General features: G+C 41.1%; 1 protein-coding gene across 4 annotated transcripts in view; it reads left to right on the top strand.

The window, feature by feature from the left end:
* ARID5B (AT-rich interaction domain 5B) overlaps window positions 1-18,485 on the top strand; it is a 116,969-nt gene that overhangs the window by 64,807 nt on the left and 33,677 nt on the right. For all 4 annotated transcript variants that reach the window (XM_050976101.1, XM_050976104.1, XM_050976103.1 and 1 more), the window contains one exon: window positions 13,768-13,880. In XM_050976101.1, the coding sequence (XP_050832058.1) occupies window positions 13,768-13,880 (113 nt within the window). The remainder of the gene's footprint in view (window positions 1-13,767; window positions 13,881-18,485) is intronic.

Raw genomic sequence — 18,485 nt, 5'->3', positions numbered from 1 at the left:
TTCAGCAGTTGTGCTGGACTGTTTGAATGAACATAGGAGTAGGAGTGTTAAAACCTTCCCAATGACTGAGTGGCTGTGTGAAGGTCCTAAGGGGAATTCTGGGAATAACTTCATTGAAAATCCAGAGGATGCAAGTGTCTTCCTTCATAATGCATCTTCAAAAAAATCAGCTTCTACAAATTTCCTGGAATTTTTGCTTTCAACAGTGCTGTTGTGTGGAAAAGAGTCTGTAGCACTGTGGCTTCAGACAAAAATAACATGCAGAAAACCTTCAGAAAGCAGGCAGTAAGCTTGAAACCTTAGATAAATAATAGGACTAATACACATGCCACAGTGAATAGTAGGACTATAACCCCTCCAAAACTCTTGTTTAGCATTGTACCAAGGTAAATCTTTATGTGAAATAGAGGCCAGAGATAAAATTTCAGTTCTAATTTACAGATCCTTGAGACAGAGGAAGAAGGGACTGCATTAGTCCTCACCAAAGAAGAAATTGTGTTCGTGGTTGTCTGAAATATTGCCGTGTGATGACTCAGAAAGTTTTTGTTGTTCACATCTTCAGAGTTCAGAGCTACTGAGTTTTGGTATGCAGACTGGGCAGATAGCATTTGCAAATCAACACATCCTTTTGCTGAGGCCATTGGCATAGAAAGCTTCCTGTTTGCAGTTGGTGTGTTGAGTTACTGAAGTTTTTTTACATATGAATTTTGAAGGGGAGAAGATACTTCTGTAGTATTTAGTTGTAATGAAAAGATCTCCAGAGACAGCTAATGAAGACATTCTGATTGCATGTTACACTGCATCAAGATTTAGAGTTTCTTGAATAAATATTGACCAATTTGACCTTTGCTTTTCCTCAGTCAATATTTATCTCCTGGGACAATGAATCTTCATATTCACCTTAGCTGAAGTCCAAGTCTTACTTAATAGTGTACTTGGAAATCCAAAAGAGGTGATGATTTGTCTTGGTGCTATTTTTATCTGTTTAAAATCAGATATGTAGGTTTGGCCACCCGTGTCACTTTGTCAGATTTCCTAAACAAAGTAGCTTCAGGTCACGGCTGATGGGGAGGCTTCTAGGAAAAACTTAAATCCAAGAGATATAAGACACCAAGAGACCACTCTGCAGTGGATTTCCAAAGGGGGCAGTGGATTTCCAGGGGTCCCACTCTGTCCCTGAGAGACAGGTCTAGGAGGTGACCCCTAACATGGCTGGGTGGTGCTAGGACTGTACTACCCCATTTCTTATTTTACTGGCAATTCTAGTATTTTGGGGCTCTGGCATAAGTTGAAGCTGAGACACAACCTTCCTCTGAAAAGTGGGGGTGCTGCAGCAGCACAAATGGCTGGAACCACTGGGTCAGGTTTCCTGCACAGGTCCTGCCACCTCCTTTCCTGGATGCACAATGTCACCTCTTCAGTGTCCCAGAGCATTGCTGGCTGCTGTTGGAAAAAAACCTTCTCTTACCAATTGGGGCAACACTTTGGAGTGGAAAGTGAAATTACTGTGCTTGTGAACTATGCTGTGAAAGTGAGAGCAAGAGAAATGGAAAGTGCTGTTCAGGCAGTAGAGAAAGGCGGAGGCTTACAAATATCTGCTTATGCAAATCAAATCATTTGTCTTCTGAAATGTTCATTTTGCCTTTTCCCTGATTATATTTTCTGAATTGCCATATGTACTTCTTGTGATATTTCAGTCTTGTCAAATTAAGGAGAGAAGACCTTATAATTAACTTAGGATATATACCAAATAAAGTAATGTTTGTCATTTTTACTGTGCAATCAGTCAATAATATTACAGGTGACCTGTAGGTTAAAAAAAAAATCTAAACTGTTTTTGTAACCTTATAACTATCAAAGGTATTTGTTTGGGGAGAAGGCATTGAGAAAGAAGAGAATTTTAAAATTGCACAATTACAGTTAAAAAAAACAGAGCAAGCCAACGTCATGTGTTTCTGAAGAGCACACTGTTTAATTTTATAGTAACAGTATTTTAAGAATGCTGACAGTACACAGGAAGGCAGTGAATAATTCTTGTTGCAAAACCCTGATGGTTTGCTGTTTTCAAAATGTTAAGACTTAGTCAGCCCTGTATTTCTCTAAGGAAGAAGAGGACATTTGGGGGGAAAAAAAAATAAGAAGCCAGTAGTAATGTATCAAAGCAGCATTCAAAAAAAACAGAAGTTTGGTATCCTTACTTAGAATAGACTGGAAAATGCATTTGTTTTCATGTACCTTTTTTTCACGATATGCCTGATTGACTTGTTTTAATACCGGTGTTATTTACATTTCAGGGATGGGCCTCTATTATGCAGGAAATTGTCCAAACCCCTCAGCTGTATTTTAAACTGAAATTATTTATTTTATGAAGTGATTGTGCAGACTTAATTTAGTAATCTATTATTAAATCTATAGTTTCAGGCTGTATAAAGTATTTATATAGCATGAAAATGGGCACATATGAAGGTCTAGGCTATATATACACCTGGTTCTGTATATTAAATCTTTTACATATGTTGTCCATTTTCAGAAACAAATAAATTGCTGCTTTTGAAAACTCAGCTTCTCTTCCATATTAGGGAATTCTGCAGACTCCCTATGTTCCTTAGCTTCAGTATAATGCTAAATCAGTTTGTACATTGGTCTATTTTTAGTTATGAATGAACTTTATGGAGTGCAGCACACAGAGCAATTTCAGAGATTCTCACTCATAAAACCCGTGTGTCATGTGCCTCAGTTACAGCTGTAAACATTATGCAAGCTCTAGGCTTCCTGGGCCGGAGTCCTGAAATTTCCAGGGGGGAAAAAGCATCCCCCCCTCGCCCTTTTGTGCAAAATATTAGGCAAATAGTAAATCTGCCATCGTGAAATCAGGTTAAATTGTATGACCTTGGCTGTGGCGGGCAGGCTGCCTGGCGTGGCAGCAGGGGGACACTAGAGGGCAACTGAGAGTTTTCTTTAAACCAGCCGAGCTGGAGATGGTTTTAATATCAACTGTTTAAACTCAGTGAGGATTTATTTTCCTGTCTGCAGATTTCACATAAGTAACCTCGAAGTTTCCATTGACAGCAGATAATAATCCAACTGAGCTTCTTCTGGGGGAAATGCAGCGGGAGCGGGTCCGGAGCCCGCTCTTGCCCAAATAAGGCTTTTTTTGCAGACCCCATGTGTTAGATAATGATCAACTGACAGTCGGTCATGAGTTAATAATGCTGGATGCTGAAATATGCATACCATGTGGTATACAACAGTTCTGCGGGGAGAGACAAACACAGCTATAATTAGACATCTGAAACACAAGGAAGTGTGTAAATTGTTTAATAGTCTTCCACTTAATTCACTCAGATAATTTCCTAAGAACCAGTATTGACTGCGGAAGAATATTGCACAACTGACTGCATATTTAGTTTAAACCCTGCCCTGCTCAGATAAATTTATGAATACAGCTCAGTTTTATTTGGATTTTTCTGAGTGCTAGAGATTTGCTGGGGCCAAAATGAAGAGATGGGTTCAGTTTTGTTTGTGTTGATGTTTGGGATGATTACACCAAGTCCGTGGGGTTTGCACTCATTTAAACTGGGCACATGATCTTACAGTCAGGACTTTAAAACCATCATTTTTAGGGTGTTTTGGGACTTCTACAGATTCCCTAGCTGCCTATACACAACCTGACAAAATTGCCAGAGTTCCACTTCTGTGTTTTATGGGTGAAAAAGTGTGAAAAAGTGCAGATCCCTTCCTGTGCTCAGCAGTGCTGGGCAGTGTCCCCTCTGCACCTCAGCAACAACACCCCATGACACCCAGATCTCCTGGGGTGCCAAGGCTGTGCTCCCAAGCTTTCTGCAGAAGTGGAGCTGTCTCTGAACCCTTTGCTGACTCTATGCACTGTAGCTGGGGGGCCTGGCAAGCCAAGTGCTGCAAGTGAAGTAGATGATGACCCAGAGATGTGAATGGGCACAGAGCTTTGGCTGTGGCTGCTGCTCCTTCCTCCACCTAATGCCTTGTGTAGTTGTGGTGGCAGCTGAATGTAGGCATCAAAGGGGAGAGCTTACTCTGTAGTTTCTGCTTGTCACTTTACTAATATCTTCATGCAGGTTGATTATGCCAACAAATTTTGATTGTTTTGCAGTACAGCGATCACATGCAAAGGAAAAAAAGGGAAAGGAAATTATAATATTCTTACACAAAAAAAATCTTATATAATCAGTTACAAGTCAGAAAGGCAAGAAATTATTTAAATAATGTGCTTGTCACTTTCACATTGTGCACAACTTGATGATCATTGCTTCCTACCTGGCGTTGTCATTCCCAAAAGCAAGGTCTTAGAAACCGTCCATTTTATCCTTCTGGCATGAATTTCTGCCTGTTTATATTTGTGCACAATGTCCATCAGTCAATTAGCCCATCTCATCCATCTCTCTACGTGGATACGAGTGGTTACGTTCCGTTGTATTTCTGAGGTATGTAGGTCATGTCTCCATTGGGTACTGCTGACTCTGCTAGACAGCAATTACACAAACGCTGGCTTTTACTGGAGAGAAAAAGAAACGTTGTTAGGAAAGCTCTGCCCTAAGATTTGCCTTCTATTTTCTACAGCCCTCTAATGGAAGGTCTGCCCTGAGTGTTCTGATGAGTTTCAGTCAGACAAGCTGACTTACATGGATTTGCTGTGTGTTTTCACTTCTTGTTGCCACGTTTGCATTGCTTTTGTCTTGGCTATTACATAATCTGTTAGAACCTGCACATTTGCTTTCTCATTTTCCTTTCTTTGCTTGCCTTTTTTTTTTTTTTTTTTTCTAATTAGCCCAGACTATTTTGAGAAGTCAGGCCTACACTTGTTGGGTGTTGCTCTGACCCTCCAACAGAAACTGAAGCCCCTGTCTGCTGGGTACAGCCTCCCAGGAGGTGACCTTTGGGGACGGAGGGCTTTGGGGCTGGAGATTGACTGCGGATTTCTGAGGGACAGGGAAATTTGATGAACCCATGTCTGATCCTGTGATGCAGCCTAGCACAGGGTGTTTCATGATGAGATAGGAAGATTTCTTTGTTCGGGGATTGAATGCTTCTTTCCCGTTAGTAACAGAAGGAGCCATGCTGGCTTGGTTGTGTTCTATGCTTAACACAGGCTCAAAGTTGTGACTAGCCCCAGTTAGGTCATCAGACGTCCTCGCATGCTCCAGGTCTTTACAAGCTAGGCATGTACTTTGCTGAATCAAGTCTGCAGCTCTTCATGTTCCTTGTCCTGCATTGCTCAGTACTTCACTGTGTTTGATCCTATATTCATGCAGTTTCGCATCAGAAGAACCACTGAGTCATCTAATCTGGTATGAACCCCAAGTAGTGGCTCATCAGCCAAAATTGCTGGCAAACTCTTTCATCCAGTTCACCACCTTTTTTCTAGAGGAGAAGGGAAACAGCTGTTTGAGCAAGGACCAGAGCCAGACAGCTGGACGCCTCGTGGTGCAGCCAGCCAGGCTGCTGCAGCCGCCCGCAGGCGGCCAGGCTCTCCTGGCAGCAGCGTGGGCTCGGCCCTCGCCTGCCTGAGGCGGGACACCCAGCCCCAGTCGGAGACCTCAACCCTCCAGACCCTCAAATTCATCTCTTACTTCCTGCACTATGCACACCAGCTTGTGTCTGACTCAGGCTTTTCCCAAAGGCCTTGAGAAACGTGGTTATACACATGCCTCCATATTCTGGCACTGGATCAGGTATGGGGACTGCAGTGCCTGGGCATGCCTGGTTATGCCTCCTCGCTCCTGTTCACCAGCTTTTTCTCACCTTTGAGGCGCTCCTGTTACCTGGCAAAGTGACTTCTCTGTCATTTTTGCTCAAACCCAGCACAGTTTGAGTTATTCAGACCTCCCTGAAGGCAGATATCCCACTGGGCACAGCGTCTTCCTATCAGCGTATGTTGAATTTCTGGTGGGGAGTGGCCTATGAACAGTCACCCTTGGCTTGGTCAATAGGACCTGTCATCCCTGTTTGCAGGTTTCATGCTGGAGCTGTATTGAGGAGCATTGTGTTTTCCTGGTCTGCTTTCCTTCTGATTACTCATTTGTATGAGTCAGTCTTAGCACTGTGCCAGTCCTCGTGTCAGTGTGAATGTAACTGTCAGAGACTTTATATTTATTTCACTGATGAAAATTTGTAATACTTACAAGGTTAGGAGCAGCCCCTGTGGAATCCCACCAGAAATCTTTTCATTTGGTAGAAATTCCCCACTGAGGCCTACATTTAGCCAGTTCTTAATCCATTCAATATATGGTTGAATAAAATTATGTAGTGCTGTTTTTTAATCAAAGTATTATCTAATATTAAATCAGCTGTCTTACTGAATGCAGGTAAGTTCCATGTGTGCAGCTAGTTTCTCTAACCAAGCTTATAGTTTCAAAGTGTAATATAAGTGTACTTTGTTTGTTTTTCTTTTCTGCTGTTTTAAGATCTGGTTTCTGTAAAACCAAGTCAATTGACTGGCTTTAATTATATTCTTTTGCAAGCATATCATCTGGCTTCCTTGCAAGTATGGAACAAATATTTACCAAACACCTCTGCCTCTTTTTGAATCATTAGTAATAGTCCTGTCATCTGTAGCCAGTAATAGGCCTACACCGAATTTTTTTGTTACTATTATTTTTATTTGCTCGAAGGTCTACTTGAATGTCATGTATTTGTCAAGCATAGATTTTTCTCTGAAGTCTTCAGCTTTCCATTTCAATTTACTGCACTTCATAATTTCCAGCACATATATAGATTTTGTCCAGAAAAAAAAAAAAAAAACAACAACCAACTTTTTTCCATTTTTTAAAATCCACATTAGTCAGCAGGACATAAAGAAGTCCAGATCAAGGAAAAGTCTTAATATCCAACCATGCTGAAATGAAGAAAAAGAGACCCTAAGCCTCATCCTGAACCTTCTCTCTGTCTTCCATGGAAAAAAGAAACATTTATTTTTTGGCAAAATTCACCAACCTGATGTTTGCAGTGCCTCCAAATTTTCTGTTAAAAGCAATGGTAGTCTGAACTGTAATTCATGAAAAATACTAGCATTTTGCTGGTTTCAGAGATTGTCTGGTCAGGAGGGGGGTCAAAACAACAGTCTGCAGCAAGTCATATGTCTCCACATTAATCCACACAAGGAAGTGTCTGTTTCACTTATTTCCAAACGGGGAATGTTTTCTTTAGAGAGGTAGCAAATTGATTTTCCTCACATGGAGCATGGGCTATCTCATTTCCCAAACAAAACTTTCAGAAATGGCTACACAAGTCCACTCTTTCTCCATGTGGGTTAGAAAGCAGCGTGATTCCTTAATGTTTCCTGCAAGGTCGTTCACTGCTGTGCTCTGGAGTTTCCAGGTCAGGCCTGGCGTTTTCAGTTGTAAAGAAAGAAATAAACAAGTGTTTTCATTTAGAAAAAGCCTAGTAAAAATAATTTTTATATTCAAGTTGTTTCGTGTCAGCTTGAGCAAGCATGAGGGATGTGTGTGTGTGTGCACAGAGAGACTGTGAGACCTCCACAGCTTGGTGAGGGCTTGAGTTGTTGGTAGGTGCTCATCATTGACTTCCATAGGTGTCCTGTGGATCCTGTTGAGACCTTCCCCAAATTGAATTGACACTGTTGTTTCCTAAACACAGGTCTGGAGTTTTTTTAGCACAGACCGATATTTTGCTTGCTTTTCCAGGCACTTTAATTTCTACCCTTTCGATGCAATATTAGGTTACTTACAGCTTGCTGCTTCTCTTCATCAGCTCAGCATGCCTGGGCAATAAATGCCCCAAGCCCTCATTTTTGGACCTGTTTCCTGGAGGCAAAAGCTTTTAAAAAACTTTCAGGGGTGAAAGGAAAATAAATTAAATGTGAAGGCCCGAAGTCAAAATGCAGAAAAAGGAATGAGGGGAAGGAGATAAGGAGATGGTGGTGACAGGGAAATCAAGGAAGCAGCTGGGACTCCACAAAATAGGCAAGAGTAACTAAGCTTTGAACAGTTTTTAAATACAGCAATATGCTTTTCTCAACTTCCAGATATTGCAGAATGCTGGAAGCCCCCTAGAGGGGTAAGTGTTAAAGCCATTAAACCTGTTAACTTTCTATTCATTACATTTTAAAAGGTGCAGCGTGTAACCATGTTTTTCAGCCAAGAGCTGACTTTTGCCAGGCTGCATTTGGGATGTCCTCAGCAACCAGCTGTTTGCCACCTGCTAACAGGCATGGTCAATTCATGGATTTTGTGGAGATCTGGGGCCATTTGATGGCCAGGCACCTCCATATGCCACCTCCAGCTTCTATTTGGCACCTGACTCATGAATAGCTCTGGGATCTGACATATCCTGCCATTTCCACCTGCCTCAGAGGGGAGATCTCCTAATCTGTTCTGTATGTACTGGTGGTTTTGCAGCTTTTGTGCAGAAGATGTGAAGGACTGGCACAGCACAGGAGGATTCTGTGAGGGGACAGTGTGCAAGGTGTCCTTCAGGGAAGAATGGCTGTGGATGCATTTGGCAGCTGTGCTGCCATGCCTCCTGTCTCTGCTGAATCCAGCACCACTGTTCATCCCTATTTATTCACTTCTTGCAACTTCCACTGCTCCACATAAATCCTGGTTTGTGATTACCTCCTTCTGGTACACTCCCAGCTCTACATTTAGAGCTCACCTGACTCTGTAAGCCCACCCTAAATGTAGACCCAGATCTTCTGCTGGCCTTTTTTTGTTGATGGCTATGGAGATTTTTAGAAGCTCAGTTGATTTTTTTTAATTGATTTTTGCAGTTGGCAAATATGCTGTTGTTCTTCCTTCATCTTTCCACAAAACATGGTCACAGAAAACAGCAGGAAGCCAGAAGAATCTGGTTGGCAGCGTAAGCTCTAAGTCTATTAGCTGAGTACATTCCTCAGCAAAATATGGCAATGGCCATCTTTTTTTTTTTTTTTTTCTTTTTTTTCTCCTACTTTTGAAGTGTGTCTGAGAACCTGGAGTATCAGCAGGCCAGAATCAAAAGTTGTATCAGGAAATAGTTACCCAGGTCACAGAGGCCTGGAAAGGCAAGAACTTTTGATCACAGGCATTACAATTGCTTAGATCTGCTCTAGAGTAAGAAATGTGGAGCAGGCGATTAAAAGATACATGTTTTAGGCATGAGTACAGTACTTGTTTACTTACATGGTTTGCTGAGCAGCCAGCAAGGTCCAAGGTTATTTTGGGCTCAACATGAGTAAGTGATCCAGGTATGAAAAATGAGGTAATGCATTCCAGGCTCATTAAAAACTCTTGGCTACACCACTGATTTTGACAAAGTGCCAACATAGCTTGACCTTAGCTCTGTGAAGGCCACTATTTTTTTTAACACCCTCCCTATAACAACAAATCTGCATCAGCCAAAATATGTGAATGTAGGGAACAGTGTTACTGGGAGGGTTGAACTCACTGGACTTCCAGTGATAATCAAACTCATAAAAAAGAGGTAATTTTACAGTAAGTGAACTGCTGAATTCAGGTACCCCAAAACAACCATTATTTCTTGACTTATTCATGGCATTATCAGTGTGGATGTAGCTCAGGTGAGGCTGACCTGATAACAGGGAGAGGGTAAGCCCTGTAATTACTTCCCCATCCTGGATGCATAGGAAAAGAAGGTGGCAGGTGAATGTGCTGTCTTGTTGTGGCAGCCCCTGTTTTTCCATTGTAAACAGTGTTAATGGTCATGGTTGATTTTGGCAGCTCCCACTTTTGGGCATTTAATCTTTCCCCTGCATAGAACTTGTCTTTCTTGGGGTAAAACCAGAGCTGGGAGTTCGTCTAGGCAGTAAAGCTTGGAAATTCTCCTTTTTCTCATGTCCTGCTGAGCAGGCAGTGTCTGTGAAAGTTGAGCAACTGAGGGTGGTAGTGACTGGAGAACAGCAGCCACAACCTTATGAATTTTCTGAGCAAGTGAGCAGGGTAGCTGCCCTCTCCCTTTCCTTCTGGCCTATCCCAGTCACCTACAATATCCTGATGTTTGCACAGACTGGTGAGAGTGCTGCAGGGGAAGATGTAATTTTTGAGCAGTGATGCTTTTTCTTGGCTCCATGAACAGAAAGAACTTCTGGTTTGGAGGAAACAGCTAGCTAGTGAGCAGCTAAGCCTACAGGTGAGCTTATCAGTGATTCCTGGTCTTTCTTTCTCTGCACAGATGCCTCTGAATTGTCCTTGTTCGATTACTGGAGTCTGTAGGCAGCTTGTGCAAGAAAAGGCTTTGGAAGCATCTTATTGGGATATGTTCAGACAGCAAAGATTTGCCAGTCTACATCTACAGATAAGCTAACTCATGCTGTGCATGACACAGGCTTTGCATTTAACCTCTCAGGTGTAGCAGTTTGCAGTAAAAATATGTAGGGCATTGCCGGTGTTTTGGCAGTACAGACCCTAGCTACAGTCTGGGGACTCCTCCAGGCCCAAGGAGTGTTCTCTTGTGTGCATTTTGCTGCTGGCTGTGTTTTACCTGGCCATACCTGAAAGGTTTGCCAGGACTCAGCAGGTAGAAGGAGTAGGAAAACACCATACATTGGCAAAAGGCAATCACATTGTCAATTACACAAGAAAGAAAGTTTTTTAACTGGTACTGTGTTGTCTTTCTCATACTCCTGTTACAAGCACTCACACCGAAGAGGTGGCAAATAATGTAAACTTTTTTCTGTACTTATTTATTCATTTTTTTACTTCAATTTTCTTTGCTTATACTCTCACCTTCTGGGAATGTGTAAATTATCAGGCCTCACCGCCACAAATGCTTTCAGAAAATGAATTTGAAAGCCATATGCACAAACACGTGAAGAAAGTGAATAATTTTGGATTTTCTTAGGTAGTCATGCCAGAAGTCCTTCTCCCCTAGAAAACAGAAGAAAACCCATAGAATACTCACTTAGCTGTCCAGTACATACTGAACATCCAACATCATCAGGAAAACTGAATGTGACTGAGCCACAAAATGTGTAAAATTGCTTTAAAATAATTTTGAATAACAAATTCAAGACATTTGCAGTGTGCTCATGAATATGTCAAAAATTAAACAAAAGATGACAAAATTGAAAGATGAATGTGACTTGTAAATTCTTTCTTCGGTCCTAGTCATATGTCCTCACTCACACGAACAAAACTAATGTCACTGAAAGGCAATAATCTTCAAACAATGTGTTTATTTATAATGGTTTAAGGAGCAAATATTAATGGCTTTATTTCAAGTGTGACTTGGGACTATGTCAAATGTTTTCTTTTACAGAGTAGATATTAGATGCCAGGACCTTCTCTTCTGATGATAATTCCTGTTGCTGCTTTCTTGTTAATTGTGTGTCAGATATGGAGTGGCTCTAGGTCATTTAAAATCATACCATGGGGTGTGTGGGATGGTCCTTGTGTGTGCTGCAGGCAAACCTTCCCTGCTGAAGCTCCTGAGCCACAGGGAGAATGCAAATACCCCATTTCATAGTGGGTTTGTGCCAGTACTGCCGTGGAAAGCTCCAATTCAAACAGTGTTTATATGCAAGCTCAATATACCTGGAATTTAGGAACAAATGCCTTCTTGCTTTTAAAGCTTTTAGCAAAACATTAGCAGTGCTTTATAGTGTGATGCAAAGTACAGTGCCAAAACTCAGGATAACAAGTGTGTTTGAAAAACATTGAGCCTTGAACTAGGTTCTTTATTTGTTAAAAAGTAAGAACAGAATGAAGGAACAAAAGAAAGGACAAAAAACTCACATGCAAGTATATTTGATGGTAGCTCAGACACATCCCTCTTTGGCCATTGGTTGGGCCAGGCCTGGGGTTCCTTTAATTCAAAGGTTAGTCCTTTACTATGTATGCCAAAGTGTAGTAAATTGAGGGAACGTTTCTGTTTCCTTCAGTACCCTTTTAAAGAACTCAGCGACTGCTGAGGCAGACCGTGGCTAAGGATCTGTCCGTCCCATCCAGGTCGTGTGCCAGAAAAATCCCTGTAGGCATCGGGAAGACATCAGAGGTTGAGCGGGGTTTATAAATAAGGCAGGGCGGCGTGGCCAGAGCTGGCAGCCGGCGCTGGAGCCCTCGGAGCTCATCCCACGCTCCCGCCGAGCCGCTCATCTCTGTTTATATGAGTAATGGAGCGGCTGGGGGAGGGGATTTGTAAGCACGGAGCGAACACTCTCCGTGTTCATTTTGTGTAAGACTGACATCTACACCACGTTGAGACTCCCAGCGACGTGGTGTGCAGTCACATGCTGTAGCATTCATGAGTACAGATATAAATCAGGCAGATGTTTGTCGACTGGAATGGGTAATAATTTCTTTCTCTCTTTGTTTGATTTTGCATGTTAGCCTCAGATGACAATTTCAGAATTGCTTTCTGCAGTACTTTTCAATTTCACTGGAGATAAATGGAGATATTTCTGTAGGGAGATATATGTATTTTTAGATAGACACAAATATGGACTTACTCCCATATGCACATTCATATATATGTACTCATACATATAGAGATTTTTTTTTTTTTGCCTTACACCAGTGTTGGGGGAAGAAAAAGGATCTGACTTTTTATTTTAAACCCAAAGCTTTTCTTTTTCTCTGAACAGACCAAATATGACAGTGCTACTCAGACTATAAAATCAAATTAGCACCCTTTATTGTGTTTGCAAACTAATTAAAATGTAAAATGTCCTGAAACCACTGGCTTACTGTGTAACAAATGTAAGATTAGAAACAATTAGGAGACACTCAAGAGGTTTGTGATGTTTAGATTTCTGACATTGTTCTAATCATCCCTTTAAGTAATGAAAACAATGGTTACCTAAAAATTAAAGGTTTAAAGGAAATTATCTTATTTGGTACAGTCATTAGTTAATGATTGTTTATCATTTTAAATGTTGCCATAGTAGTCCAAGGCTGATTTTTAAATCTGAAAGCAGAGGGGACGTGTAATAATGAGCAAACATCTGCTTCATCTATTATTTCTATATATGATCATAATTTATGTTGTAATAGCACTATTGAAAGATGAGGGTGATATTTTTTTATGATGATCCATATCCCATTCCTCATATGGCTCAGCACAGCTAGGATTTAGTCACTGTGTTATTTCAGAGCTGTTTTATCTTAAGAATTGGACAAAACTGAAAGTGATTCACATTAATTTGTATGTGTGGTATGTAACCCTTATGAAACAATCAATCACTTATTTCAGTACTTGTCAACTTCCAGAACTAGTTGTTAAGGGGTTTTTTTGATCCCTTTCAAGACTCAGGGGTAATTTTTTTATTTTTTTCTTAAACTTTTTTAGAAAAAACTTTGACAAGACTGACAGGATATATAAACATTTCTTGGAGCTGTAAGGAATTTCAATATTTCAGAGCATTTCCAGTGCCAGATGTTTCCCAAAGTTGGAAATAGCAGTTAGTACTCTTGCTTCAAAATTAGAAATAAAGGGAGCAGGGTGGTTAAAGTTGCCTATTAATATTAAATTTTGTTCTTTTTTGTACCAGGGAGAAATATTTGTGCTTTCTCTCTGATTCCTTGGGAGACCAGTGTTTGACTTAATATTAATTAGTTATGTGAAAGTAGAATAGATTAGCCTTGGGGGATATTCTATAGAAATGTACAGTGTGTCAAGATGTAACCCTTAGAGGACAGGAATCTCGTAATAAGCATTTACTGTAGACAGATGTGTACATTTCTGTGAGTGATTGTAGTGGAATTATTTAATATGCTTTTGACTGTTAAGAATGCAGTATAAGACAATGTGCTCAAAGTGTTCTCCATTAATTTTCAGCGCCAAATCTTAAAGGCAGACCGCGCAAAAAGAAGCCATGCCCACAGCGAAGAGATTCATTAAATGGCATTAAGGATTCCAACAATAATTCTGAAAGCAAAGCTGTTGCCAAGGTAAATCACTTAATAATACTCTTTTCGGCAATCTCCTCTGTTTTAGGTACAACCCTGCCTTTGTTTCCCAGCATGCCGTTTCACATTTAGAGTGTAACTTATTTTCTTGGGGAGGTAAACTTAATTTTTTTCAATAGTTTTATTTTTCACTTTAAATCGTGCCTGTGTTCAAAGTTACCAGCAATTCTAATCACCTAACAACCTAATGCTATCAGCTTGTTGGTAACTGGTAGTGCTTAAGCTTTCTTGGCATCTAGTGTTAGTTTTCACATTCTGTGACACACAAACATAGTGTGTGACAGTATCTAGGAATTAAAAATAAACCTGGGAGCAGCTCACCCTGTTACAATGTACTTCTAAATATAAGTTTGAAGATAAACAGACTATGAAACAAGAGCTGCCTCAGTAATGGTTTCTAAGAAGCAAACGCAAAAGACATTACCCTGATGTTAAGATCTCAACACTTTTTAATTGGGAAAAAAAAAAAAGTTAAAGGCAGAAACTCAATATGAAAGTTTAAAAAAAAAAATCTGGGCTGTTTCTTTAATACTTACTGCTGAGCTGCATGTTCCATGGTTTGCTGAATAGTGCATGCTTTTACAGAGTCTTCTGTATGTGCTGCAGTGCTTAGCCCATACTGCAAGTAAAAATTGGATCACTGATTAGTGTTTATAGACTTAATCTCTAAGATATTTGTGGGTTTGTGTCTTTTCCTTAAAATATTTTAAAATGGAGTTTTTGTAGTATAAATTGCATCCTATTTTGTATGTTGTCTGAGTGGTTTTGGACAGGAATTTAGTTTTAAAAAAAAGAGCAGCACAAATGGCTCCTTTCAAGATTATTTAATTAGAAACTCCAAGGTGCAAAGATGGAAAATTACTTAAAGCAATAGTTGATTTTTATCTGAGACAGAACTTTGTCGCTTATACTTTTAAGCTAAACAGCTAAAGAGATTTGCATATACCAAATTTTTACACCAGCTTCTCCCAAATCTTTTGTTTCAATAAATTAGATGGATGTGTATCTGAAAAACACTTCCATTGTTGTGACCATATCTTTAGGAAATACAGTGGATCTATAGATCCATTTGCGTTGGTATTGTTGTACATAGTGAATGTCCTGGGAGATTAGGAGGTTAAAGAGGTCAAGTAGGAGTGTTCTGCTCTCAGTTTCTCACAGGAAGGCAAATTAAATTCCACCTCCTCCTCCTCCTCCTCCCTAGGAGTTCAGTTAAAATTGTGCCGTCTGTTGATGACGATAAAAGAGGCTGAAGTTCATGATGAAACTCTGCCCTTAAGTCATTAAGGGCAGAGTTTCTCTTCTTTAAGTTTCTCTTCTTTTTGTGCCCTGTTGTCCTCAGTTGGAGTCTGTGCTATCATATTAGACAGGCATGGTAAGAGGTGATGGAGCCTGGTGTGTTGAGTTGCGGGGTCCTGCCAGATACTATAGAGTTTGTCTGAATGTTTTCTCTGTGAAAGAATGTGCAAAATCCGTTGTGTGAAAATGTCTCAATTTGCCTCAATTCCCCCTTCCCCCGAGCCATTTTTCATGTCAAAATATTGCCAGTGCACTGTGTCATGGACCATATTGTCAAAGCACCCCAGACTGTAGCACAAGTAGCTCTGCCTTTTCAGCACCTGATATATAGGTATTAGATAATTAAAAACAACAGTAACACTTCATACCAAATTGTTTATCCTCTGTGTTTATCTTTGGGTTCACACTAGTAGTCAGATGGGAGGATATTTCAGATGAGAAGTAATTCCACCTATTTATCTAGTCATACTGTGCTCATCATTGTGCAGATATTAATAGCATTAATTATCTTGGCCAGCTTAATTTCATTATAAATAATAGACATGCTCATGATATAATGTCCTTGCGTGTAGTCACACTGACTTCACTGTGGCTCTTCACATCAATCTGTGTCTCAGGGCTGTGGATACACTTCCCTGAGAGGGGAACAGTGAATCAAATCCTCCATAGCGGATGTACTGCACTTTATGCAGACCCTGCCTCTGCCTTACTGGAGAGGGAGGAGAAGGGTATTTGAGAAAGGGAGAAATAGAGATCCACCTACCATCTTGTCATTGCTGGGAACTGTTAGGATGTGGTCATCTGAAGCTCCATGTTGGAGTTCACCATTGGTTATCCTCTGCGAGTGCTCCGTGTCTGGCTAATGCTGACAGTGGGTCCATGGAGAGCAGGATTGAGCATTGCTCATGTAAATGGAATTAATCCACCTGCGTCAGATGCTGAAGCATTTAGCAGTCCTGGCTAAATGTCTTGTCGCAGATAAAATCCCTTCTGACCAGAAATTGTGCTGCTTGCATTCTCAGATCCTGTCACGCAGTGTCTGTAGCCGTCTCATTTCTCACTGGTGGGGCGACGGCCTGATGTAGTTGCAGTGGCTGAATGGTTTGGATTGGGAAATGGCAGAAGGGGCATTCCAAAGGTTGTGGTTTTGAGCCTGTCAAGACCAATGCAAGCTGCATAGTTGTCATGACTTGCTGAATTTCATGTTCTCTACTGCCAGTGACTAGAAAGCTTAATTCTTAAAACCAAGTTCTCATCAGGCATGTTTGTCTTGAGCTATCAGCAGATCGTTTTGAGGGTTTCACGGTTAACCTGACAAGGAAAAGTGTCTGGTTGGGTAGGAACATTTCTGGTTCAATTCCATTATAGGTGACTTGTTAGAAATGGAGTGATGGCATCACAGGTAGTGTAGTCCTGGACCTGCAGGTGCTGCCAGGGAAGGTGGGTCTTTTGTGTGCCACTTCTTGCTTTTGCTCTCTCGATCTCTTTGGTGGTCACTGCATCAATTTTAGTGCCTCCTGGGGAAGATGCCAGGGGAGTTCCCTCCACAGCTGGGAAAGGACTTACAAGGCCATCTACTCCAGCAGGATCAGCTCTCCTGGAGAGGGATATATCAAGATCTTCCCTTGAAACACTCCTGGGACTCTGGAGGCTTTCATACTTGATGTGTCATCAGTACTGGACAGGCTTTTGGAACTTGCGGGCTCCAGCAGATGACCCTCATTGTACTTGCTTCATCTTCCCAGAGAGTGTTCCCAATTCCAAGTGTGTTCTAATGCTTCTTAAAACTGGCTGATCTGACCATTTTGAGGAGCTGAAAGGATTAACTTGTTAAACATGGAAATTGTCCCCAAATGAATCTGTTAATTACATCTCCTAGTGCAATTGCTGAAGTAAACCTCTCACTTCATTTGTACGGCAGGATCTGGGAAATTAGTTTAAAAGTTGCCGGGATATGCTTTTCCTGTGGCCACAGGTGGCCTGGCATGCTCTCAGAGCTGGAGATTTATTCTGAGTGCCTCGACCATTATCTGATGGAAACTGTAAAGTGCAGATCTGTTGTGGTCTGTGTTGTGTGTGACCTCTGTCAGGAGAAGACAAACACACAGTTGTATCCATGAGTGTTCGCTGACCGTTTGGTCATGGATCATCCACCTCTGATGGAACACACAGCAGGAGATGGTCAGATGTTCCAGACCCCATCTCAACGCACCTCCATCTTATCCAGCTTAACCCAGCTGTGGCACTGGGTTTGTATTTTGAAAGAGAAGGGCAGTTTGTGGTGCTTGGAGCAAATCTGGTGTCATTCTCACTGATTTTGATATGTTTATGCTGGATTTACACTGGTGTTACCCAGAATGGCATTTGGCCCTTTTTGTTCTCATTAATCATTGGTCACGGCACTCATCCATATTGCCTGTCAGATGGTGGGGAGGTTCCAGAAATGAGGTTTGGGCCTCAAATGCTGAGCAGATGAAGCATTGTAGCCTTCACCAAAGCTTTGTTGAACGTGATACTGCTTGGAGTCAGCCCATTGCATTTTGACACCTCTGAGTTCCACAGGGGCTTTGACCTTGCTTCTGTGTAGACAGAGAGAGGAAGGTTGTATGTACCACGAGTTTTTCCCACTCCTGCTAGCTTTCTTAATATTACTTTGCCTTTGTCTCCTTTAGAGTAGTATCCCTTGCCATTAGTTTGCTTGCACAGCTGTGAGCTTTGATTTCACTTAGAGTTCATGCCCAGGTTGTCTTTGTAAACATAGTTCTGAATTGTCTGGTTTGAGAAAGAGAATCCAAGCAAGTGGGTGACAAAACTGAAATATTGTTCCCAGGTCCAGTGAATTTGTTCCAAATTTGCAGCTCCAATTAGAAGTCCTAGAATTATTGAAGTCATGCATTCCTTTTGGGAGTGTTAAACCAGTCTTTTGGTGAAGCACTGAAACCTATGACAATGTAAACTTTGGAAGCTGCTAAATTTTTGTGAGATGCCAAAGTAAAAAAAGTCAAGGAATTACAGTACTGACCTGAAAAGTTGATGAGGAGGTCCCCCAAAGTTCATTTAATATTAAAAAAAAAAAAAAAAACAACCTGTTAGCTCCTCTGAGTTTTGGATGAAACCCATGATCTTTACAAAAGTTCAACCAACAAGCATATTTATTTCTAAAATGCAAAGGATGGTGTCTTGTGCTATAGGAAGACAACATCTCTTTGAACTGTGCAGTTGGAGAATATCAAGCAGTACACTGGACATGCTTCAGCAGCAAGTGATCAAGAAAAATCCCGCAGGAAG

The sequence above is a fragment of the Serinus canaria genome, chromosome 6 (genome assembly GCF_022539315.1).
Source record: "Serinus canaria isolate serCan28SL12 chromosome 6, serCan2020, whole genome shotgun sequence".
NCBI lineage: Eukaryota > Metazoa > Chordata > Aves > Passeriformes > Fringillidae > Serinus > Serinus canaria.
The sequence above is the reverse complement of the archived record's forward strand: the minus strand, read 5'-3'. Positions and strand labels throughout refer to the sequence as shown.